This window comes from Oncorhynchus kisutch, unplaced genomic scaffold (assembly GCF_002021735.2).
Source record: "Oncorhynchus kisutch isolate 150728-3 unplaced genomic scaffold, Okis_V2 Okis07a-Okis12b_hom, whole genome shotgun sequence".
Classification (NCBI taxonomy): domain Eukaryota; kingdom Metazoa; phylum Chordata; class Actinopteri; order Salmoniformes; family Salmonidae; genus Oncorhynchus; species Oncorhynchus kisutch.
In genome coordinates this window covers 12735321-12745798 of record NW_022261984.1, presented here as the reverse complement: position 1 = coordinate 12745798, position 10478 = coordinate 12735321, and the positions used below count along the sequence as shown (strand labels likewise).

The 10478-nt window shown below is 42.6% G+C and overlaps 1 protein-coding gene across 9 annotated transcripts in view; it reads left to right on the top strand.

The window, feature by feature from the left end:
• The window catches only part of LOC109887719 (lysine-specific demethylase 4C-like), a 52588-nt gene that overhangs the window by 28712 nt on the left and 13398 nt on the right, over positions 1–10478 (top strand). For 4 of the 9 annotated variants that reach the window (XM_031814704.1, XM_031814702.1, XM_031814705.1 and 1 more), the window contains 3 exons: positions 641–749; positions 7194–7436; positions 8618–8788. In XM_031814704.1, the coding sequence (XP_031670564.1) occupies positions 641–749; positions 7194–7436; positions 8618–8788 (523 nt within the window). The remainder of the gene's footprint in view (positions 1–640; positions 750–7193; positions 7437–8617; positions 8789–10478) is intronic. The other 5 variants (XM_031814710.1, XM_031814708.1, XM_031814709.1 and 2 more) reach the window with 3 other exon arrangements.

Below are 10478 nucleotides of genomic sequence, written 5' to 3'. Positions count from 1 at the left end.
TAAAGGTCTGTCTTTGTGTCGTTAATACGGTAAAGGTCTGACTGTCTTTGTGTCGTTAATACGGTAAAGGTCTGACTGTCTTTGTGTCGTTATTACGGTAAGGTCTGACTGTCTGTGTCGTTTTTACGGTAAAGGTCTGACTGTCTTTGTCGTTATTACGGTAAAGGTCTGACTGTCTTTGTCGTTATTACGGTAAAGGTCTGACTGTCTTTGTGTCGTTAATACGGTAAAGGTCTGACTGTCTTTGTGTCGTTATTACGGTAAAGGTCTGTCTTTGTGCCGTTAATACGGTAAAGGTCTGACTGTCTTTGTGTCGTTATTACGGTAAAGGTCTGTCTGTCGTTAATACGGTAAAGGTCTGACTGTCTTTGTCTGACTGTCTTTGTGTCGTTGGAACGTTCTGGCAGTCTGTATTGTAGTGGATATGGAACGTTCTGGCAGTCTGTAAACAACTGTCTTTGTCGTTATTACGGTAAAGGACTGACTGTCTTTGTCGTTATTACGGTAAAGGACTGATTGTTTTGTTTTTTACACTTTTGCTATTTTTTTCTGTCTGGTCTTTTTGAAGTTTCCATCCTTCTGGACTGTATTGTGATTTTGGGATAAAATAATGAAAGTGTGTGTTTTTGTGTGTGTGTAGGTGGGCCCACGTGATGTGTGCAGTAGCTCTGTCAGAGGTCTGGTTCAGGGATGAAGTCAGGAGGAGTCCCATTGATATCAGCAGGATACCCATGCAGAGATACAAACTGGTGAGAGAACACACACACACACACACACACACACACACACACACACACACACACACACACACACAGAGGAGTTCCCAGGTCCTCTGTGTGTGTAGTTCTAATTAAGTGTTCAGTGGTAATTAAACCATGTGCCCCAATCAACAGTGGATAATGAGCTCCTGTGTGAGAGAGAATGGGTGTGTCTGTGTGTGTTTACGTCTGTGTGTGTCTACGTCTGTGTGTGTCTACGTCTGTGTGTGTCTACGTCTGTGTGTGTCTACGCCTGTGTGTCTGCGTCTGTGTGTGTGTGCATGTGTCTGTGTGTGTGTGTGTGTGTGTGTGTATGATGAGTAGGGAGAGACTGAGGGTGGCGCTGACACACCTCTCTCTCCCTGCAGTCGTTCATTCATTCTTTCTTTCAGTTTGCTGACATTGGACCCCCCCCCCCCCCGCAACCCTACACATTCATAATTTAGACACACACACACACACAGATAAACCCGTTGTCCTCACAGCAGTGCAGCAACACATGTATAATTCACTGTGTGGAGGTTGTTTAGGCAAGGCTCCACACAGCCTGCAAGCTGGGCCCAAATACACTCAGGAGAGGGGAGGAGGGGGAGAGGGGAGGAGGAGGGGGAGAGGGGAGGAGGAGGGGGAGAGGAGAGGGCAGAGAGGAGAGGGGAGGAGGAGGAGGAGGGGAGAGGAGAGGAGAGGAGAAAGTGGGTTACACACGTCCCAATAATCTCTACTTCCTCCTGGGTGGTAGTGGCGATTGGCGCCGAACATTTTCGAGGCCTTCCTCTTGGCAGACGGTGTCTTGTTGATGCCAGTTTCCTGCAAATTTGACTCCTTTTGCCATAATTTATGTTATGAGTTACTCAAACATAACTACATGAAGGGTGGTGACATTTTGGGGAATGTTAGATTCTTCAGACGGTCTAGTTTTAATTTATTATGGAGGTTGTTCGTTCTGAAAGAGGATCTTTTGGTCCAGGATCTTTTGGTCCAGGATCTTTTGGTCCAGGATCTTTTGGTCCAGGATCTTTTGGTCCAGGATCTTTTGGTCCAGGATCTTTTGCTCCAGGATCTTTTGCTCCAGGATCTTTTGGTCCAGGATCTTTTGGTCCAGGATTTTGCTCCAGGATCTTTTGCTCCAGGATCTTTTGCTCCAGGATCTTTTGGTCCAGGATCTTTTGGTCCAGGATCTTTTGGTCCAGGATCTTTTGGTCCAGGATCTTTTGGTCCAGGATCTTTTGGTCCAGGATCTTTTGGTCCAGGATCTTTTGGTCCAGGATCTTTTGGTCCAGGATCTTATGGTCCAGGATCCAGGATCTTATGGGTCCAGGATCTTATGGGTCCAGGATCTTTTGGTCCAGGATCTTTTGGTCCAGGATCTTTTGGTCGTACTTTAGATCAGGGATTAAGCCGTTTTTAAATTTACACTGAAAACGTTTTACCATCCAGAATTTTGTTTTTTGGAGGGGCGGTTCGTTGCTGCTGAATGAACGTAGGGGAAACACTGCAGATGTAAGGGGAAGGGGAGGGAGATACCCAACCCCTCTGAATCGGAGAGGTGATGGGGGGGGGGGGGGGGGGGCTACCTAGTCAGTTGTCCAACTGAAACGTGTCTTCCCCATTTAACCCAACCCCTCTGAATCGGAGAGGTGATTGGGGGGGGGCTGCCTTAATTGACATCCACATCATCGGAGAACAGTGGGTTAACTGCCTTGTCTACTATGTTAACTAACTATAGGGTTTAATCTGATGATATTTAGTCTTCTATGTTAACTAACTATAGGGTTTAATCTGATGATATTTAGTCTACTATGTTAACTAACTATAGGGTTTAATCTGATGATATTTAGTCTACTATGTTAACTAACTATAGGGTTTAATCTGATGATATTTAGTCTACTATGTTAACTAACTATAGGGTTTAATCTGATGATATTTAGTCTACTATGTTAACTAACTATAGGGTTTAATCTGATGATATTTAGTCTACTATGTTAACTAACTATAGGGTTTAATCTGATATTTAGTCTTCTATGTTAACTAACTATAGGGTTTAATCTGATGATATTTAGTCTACTATGTTAACTAACTATAGGGTTTAATCTGATGATATTTAGTCTACTATGTTAACTAACTATAGGGTTTAATCTGATGATATTTAGTCTACTATGTTAACTAACTATAGGGTTTAATCTGATGATATTTAGTCTACTATGTTAACTAACTATAGGGTTTAATCTGATGATATTTAGTCTACTATGTTAACTAACTATAGGGTTTAATCTGATGATATTTAGTCTACTATGTTAACTAACTATAGGGTTTAATCTGATGATATTTAGTCTTCTATGTTAACTAACTATAGGGTTTAATCTGATGATATTTAGTCTACTATGTTAACTAACTATAGGGTTTAATCTGATGATATTTAGTCTTCTATGTTAACTAACTATAGGGTTTAATCTGATGATATTTAGTCTACTATGTTAACTAACTATAGGGTTTAATCTGATGATATTTAGTCTACTATGTTAACTAACTATAGGGTTTAATCTGATGATATTTAGTCTACTATGTTAACTAACTATAGGGTTTAATCTGATGATATTTAGTCTACTATGTTAACTAACTATAGGGTTTAATCTGATGATATTTAGTCTACTATGTTAACTAACTATAGGGTTTAATCTGATGATATTTAGTCTACTATGTTAACTAACTATAGGGTTTAATCTGATATTTAGTCTTCTATGTTAACTAACTATAGGGTTTAATCTGATGATATTTAGTCTACTATGTTAACTAACTATAGGGTTTAATCTGATGATATTTAGTCTTCTATGTTAACTAACTATAGGGTTTAATCTGATGATATTTAGTCTTCTATGTTAACTAACTATAGGGTTTAATCTGATGATATTTAGTCTACTATGTTAACTAACTATAGGGTTTAATCTGATGATATTTAGTCTTCTATGTTAACTAACTATAGGGTTTAATCTGATATTTAGTCTTCTATGTTAACTAACTATAGGGTTTAATCTGATATTTAGTCTTCTATGTTAACTAACTATAGGGTTTAATCTGATGATATTTAGTCTACTATGTTAACTAACTATAGGGTTACATCTGATATTTAGTCTTCTATGTTAACTAACTATAGGGTTTAATCTGATGATATTTAGTCTTCTATGTTAACTAACTATAGGGTTTAATCTGATGATATTTAGTCTACTATGTTAACTAACTATAGGGTTTAATCTGATGATATTTAGTCTACTATGTTAACTAACTATAGGGTTTAATCTGATGATATTTAGTCTTCTATGTTAACTAACTATAGGGTTTAATCTGATATTTAGTCTTCTATGTTAACTAACTATAGGGTTTAATCTGATATTTAGTCTTCTATGTTAACTAACTATAGGGTTTAATCTGATGATATTTAGTCTACTATGTTAACTAACTATAGGGTTTAATCTGATGATATTTAGTCTACTATGTTAACTAACTATAGGGTTTAATCTGATGATATTTAGTCTACTATGTTAACTAACTATAGGGTTTAATCTGATATTTAGTCTTCTATGTTAACTAACTATAGGGTTTAATCTGATGATATTTAGTCTACTATGTTAACTAACTATAGGGTTTAATCTGATGATATTTAGTCTACTATGTTAACTAACTATAGGGTTTAATCTGATGATATTTAGTCTACTATGTTAACTAACTATAGGGTTTAATCTGATGATATTTAGTCTACTATGTTAACTAACTATAGGGTTTAATCTGATGATATTTAGTCTACTATGTTAACTAACTATAGGGTTTAATCTGATGATATTTAGTCTACTATGTTAACTAACTATAGGGTTTAATCTGATGATATTTAGTCTTCTATGTTAACTAACTATAGGGTTTAATCTGATGATATTTAGTCTACTATGTTAACTAACTATAGGGTTTAATCTGATGATATTTAGTCTTCTATGTTAACTAACTATAGGGTTTAATCTGATGATATTTAGTCTACTATGTTAACTAACTATAGGGTTTAATCTGATGATATTTAGTCTACTATGTTAACTAACTATAGGGTTTAATCTGATGATATTTAGTCTACTATGTTAACTAACTATAGGGTTTAATCTGATGATATTTAGTCTACTATGTTAACTAACTATAGGGTTTAATCTGATGATATTTAGTCTACTATGTTAACTAACTATAGGGTTTAATCTGATGATATTTAGTCTACTATGTTAACTAACTATAGGGTTTAATCTGATATTTAGTCTTCTATGTTAACTAACTATAGGGTTTAATCTGATGATATTTAGTCTACTATGTTAACTAACTATAGGGTTTAATCTGATGATATTTAGTCTTCTATGTTAACTAACTATAGGGTTTAATCTGATGATATTTAGTCTTCTATGTTAACTAACTATAGGGTTACATCTGATATTTAGTCTTCTATGTTAACTAACTATAGGGTTTAATCTGATGATATTTAGTCTACTATGTTAACTAACTATAGGGTTACATCTGATATTTAGTCTTCTATGTTAACTAACTATAGGGTTTAATCTGATGATATTTAGTCTTCTATGTTAACTAACTATAGGGTTTAATCTGATATTTAGTCTACTATGTTAACTAACTATAGGGTTACATCTGATATTTAGTCTTCTATGTTAACTAACTATAGGGTTTAATCTGATATTTAGTCTTCTATGTTAACTAACTATAGGGTTTAATCTGATATTTAGTCTTCTATGTTAACTAACTATAGGGTTTAATCTGATATTTAGTCTTCTATGTTAACTAACTATAGGGTTTAATCTGATGATATTTAGTCTACTATGTTAACTAACTATAGGGTTACATCTGATATTTAGTCTTCTATGTTAACTAACTATAGGGTTTAATCTGATATTTAGTCTTCTATGTTAACTAACTATAGGGTTTAATCTGATGATATTTAGTCTACTATGTTAACTAACTATAGGGTTACATCTGATATTTAGTCTACTATGTTAACTAACTATAGGGTTTAATCTGTCATGGAGGGTGGTCATATCTCCTGCTGTACAGAGATGTTTAGTCTTCTATGTTAACTAACTATAGGGTTACATCTGTCATGGAGGGTGGTCATATCTCCTGCTGTACAGAGATGTTTAGTCTTCTATGTTAACTAACTATAGGGTTACATCTGTCATGGAGGGTGGTCATATCTCCTGCTGTACAGAGATGTTTAGTCTACTATGTTAACTAACTATAGGGTTACATCTGTCATGGAGGGTGGTCATATCTCCTGCTGTACAGAGATGTTTAGTCTTCTATGTTAACTAACTATAGGGTTACATCTGTCATGGAGGGTGGTCATATCTCCTGCTGTACAGAGATGTTTAGTCTTCTATGTTAACTAACTATAGGGTTACATCTGTCATGGAGGGTGGTCATATCTCCTGCTGTACAGAGATGTTTAGTCTACTATGTTAACTAACTATAGGGTTACATCTGTCATGGAGGGTGGTCATATCTCCTGCTGTACAGAGATGTTTAGTCTTAAATGTTAACTAACTATAGGGTTACATCTGTCATGGAGGGTGGTCATATCTCCTGCTGTACAGAGATGTTTAGTTTGTATGAATGGTTCATTTACATATGCATTAGCTTAGTGAATTCAGTTGAGTTGATTCTCTGTAGAACAGTTGATTCTCTGTAGAAGAGTTGATTTCAGTCAGTGGAGTTGATGCTCTGTAGAAGAGTTGATTTAGTCAGTTGAGTTGATTTAGTCAGTTGAGTTGATTTCAGTCAGTTGAGTTGATTTCAGTCAGTTGAGTTGATTCTCTGTAGAAGAGTTGATTTCAGTCAGTTGAGTTGATTCTCTGTAGAAGAGTTGATTCAGCCAGTTGAGTTGATTCTCTGTAGAAGAGTTGATTTCAGTCAGTTGAGTTGATTCTCTGTAGAAGAGTTGATTTCAGTCAGTTGAGTTGATTCTCTGTAGAAGAGTTGATTTCAGTCAGTTGAGTTGATTCTCTGTAGAAGAGTTGATTCAGTCAGTTGAGTTGATTCTCTGTAGAATAGTTGATTCAGTCAGTTGAGTTGATTCTCTGTAGAAGAGTTGATTCTCTGTAGAATAGTTGATTCAGTCAGTTGAGTTGATTCTCTGTAGAATAGTTGATTCAACCAGTTGAGTTGATTCTCTGTAGAAGAGTTGATTCAACCAGTTGAGTTGATTCTCTGTAGAAGAGTTGATTCAACCAGTTGAGTTGATTCTCTGTAGAAGAGTTGATTCAGCCAGTTGAGTTGATTCTCTGTAGAAGAGTTGATTCAGTCAGTTGAGTTGATTCTCTGTAGAAGAGTTGATTTCAGTCAGTGGAGTTGATTCTCTGTAGAAGAGTTGAGTTGATTCTCTCTCTGTCTCTGTGTGTGTAGAAGTGTATCTACTGCCGTAAGCGGTGTGTGAGGCGTGGCCAGGGTGGGGGAGGGGCATGTATCCAGTGTTCGTGCGGTCGATGCCCCACCTCCTTCCACGTTACCTGTGCCCACGCCGCCGGGGTCACCATGGAGCCGGACGAGTGGCCTTACGTGGTGTCAATCACCTGCCACAGGCACCAATCACGGAGCTCGTCTGCTGTGAGTACTCAGAGCGGCTCGGCTTCGGTCCCTCCCACCACAGTAGGTAACACACACACACACACACACACACACCAAGTAGACACACACGCACACACACACGGAAGCATAGACCGACACACACACCAAGTAGACACACACACACACACCAAGTAGACACACACACACACACCAAGTAGACACACACACACACACACACCAAGTAGACACACACACACACACACACACCAAGTAGACACACACACACACACACCAAGTAGACACACACACACACACACCAAGTAGACACACACACACACACACCAAGTAGACACACACACACACACACACCAAGTAGACACACACACACACACCAAGTAGACACACACACGCACACACACACGGAAGCATAGACCGACACACACACCAAGTAGACACACACACACAGACACACACACACACACCAAGTAGGCACACACACACACACCAAGTAGACACGCACTCACACACGGAAGCAGAGACCGACACACACACCAAGTAGACATACACACACACACACACACACACACACACACACACACACACACACACACACACACACACCTACACCACGGTCCATCTCAGCCCCGCTGAACAGTTCCATTAGACACACACACACACACACACACACACACACCTACACCACGGTCCATCTCAACCCCGCTGAACAGTTCCATGTTCTTAACCAACTCACTTTATTTGTCTTTTCCCAATGCCAGCTTTGAGGCTTGGTTACCATGGAGCTTTGAGGCTTGGTTACCATGGAGCTTTGAGGCTTGGTTACCATGGAGCTTTGAGGCTTGGTTACCATGGAGCTTTGAGGCTTGGTTACCATGGAGCTTTGAGGCTTGGTTACCATGGAGCTTTGAGGCTTGGTTACCATGGAGCTTTGAGGCTTGGTTACCATGGAGCTTTGAGGCTTGGTTACCATGGAGCTTTGAGGCTTGGTTACCATGGAGCTTTGAGGCTTGGTTACCATGGAGCTTTGAGGCTTGGTTACCATGGAGCTTTGAGGCTTGGTTACCATGGAGCTTTGAGGCTTGGTTACCATGGAGCGTTGAGGCTTGGTTACCATGGAGCTTTGAGGCTTGGTTACCATGGAGCTTTGAGGCTTGGTTACCAATATAACTTTCTGCTAGTGACACACTCTGGTCTTTTATCCTCAGCCAGACGGTGATATCTCTCTTTCCTTCCATCTCTCTCAGCAGCGTGCAGCGTTTCAGAAGGACATCGTCCTGGGTCAGACCGTCATCTCCAAACACAAGAACCTGCGGTACTACAGTTCAAAGGTCACCCAGGTGACCTCCCAGACCTTCTATGAGGTCATGTTTGATGACGGATCCTTCAGCAACGACACCTACCCAGAGGACATAGTGGTGAGGAGGGATAGACACACACACACACACACACACACACACACACACACCCAGAGGACATAGTGGTGAGGAAGGACACACACACACACACCCAGAGGACATAGTGGTGAGGAAGGACACACACACACACACACACCCAGAGGACATAGTGGTGAGGAAGGACACACACACACACAGAGGACATAGTGGTGAGGAAGGACACACACACACACACACCCAGAGGACATAGTGGTGAGGAAGGACACACACACACACACCCAGAGGACATAGTGGTGAGGAGGGATAGACACACACACACACACACACCCAGAGGACATAGTGGTGAGTAGGGACAACCCCCCCCACCCAGAGGACATAGTGGTGAGTAGGGACAACCCCCCCACCCAGAGGACATAGTGGTGAGTAGGGACAACCCCCCCACCACCCAGAGGACAGAGTGGTGAGTAGGGACAACCCCACCCAGAGGACAGAGTGGTGAGTAGGGACAAACCCCCCCACCCAGAGGACAGAGTGGTGAGTAGGGACAACCCCCCCCACCCAGAGGACATAGTGGTGAGTAGGGACAACCCCCCCCACCCAGAGGACAGAGTGGTGAGTAGGGACAACCCCCCCCCCCCACCCAGAGGACATAGTGGTGAGTAGGGACAACCCCCCCCCCCCACCCAGAGGACATAGTGGTGAGTAGGGACAACCCCCCTCCACCCAGAGGACATGGTGGTGAGTAGGGACAACCCCCCCCCACCCAGAGGACAGAGTGGTGAGTAGGGACAACCCCCCCCCCCACCCAGAGGACAGAGTGGTGAGTAGGGACAAACACCCCCCACCCAGAGGACAGAGTGGTGAGTAGGGACAACCCCCCCCCCCCACCCAGAGGACAGAGTGGTGAGTAGGGACAACCCCCCCCCCCCCACCCAGAGGACATAGTGGTGAGTAGGGAAAACCCCCCCACCCAGAGGACATAGTGATGAGTAGGGACAACCCCCCCCCCACCCAGAGGACATAGTGGTGAGTAGGGACAACCCCCCCCCCACCCAGAGGACATAGTGGTGAGTAGGGACAACCCCCCCCCCCAGAGAGGACAGAGTGGTGAGTAGGGACAACCCCCCCCACCCAGAGGACAGAGTGGTGAGTAGGGACAACCCCCCCCCCCCCACCCAGAGGACATGGTGGTGAGTAGGGACAACCCCCCCCCCCCCACCCAGAGGACAGAGTGGTGAGTAGGGACAACCCCCCCCACCCAGAGGACAGAGTGGTGAGTAGGGACAACCCCCCCCCCCACCCAGAGGACAGAGTGGTGAGTAGGGACAACCCCCCCCCCCCCACCCAGAGGACATGGTGGTGAGTAGGGACAACCCCCCCCCCACCCAGAGGACAGAGTGGTGAGTAGGGACAACCCCCCCCCCCCCCCCACCCAGAGGACATAGTGGTGAGTAGGGACAACCCCCCCCACCCAGAGGACATAGTGGTGAGTAGGGACAACCCCCCCACCCAGAGGACATAGTGGTGAGTAGGGACAACCCCCCCCCACCCAGAGGACATAGTGGTGAGTAGGGACAACCCCCCCCCCCCCCCCACCCAGAGGACAGAGTGGTGAGTAGGGACAACTCCCCCCCCCCACCCAGAGGACATGGTGGTGAGTAGGGACAACCCCCCCCACCCAGAGGACAGAGTGGTGAGTAGGGACAACCCC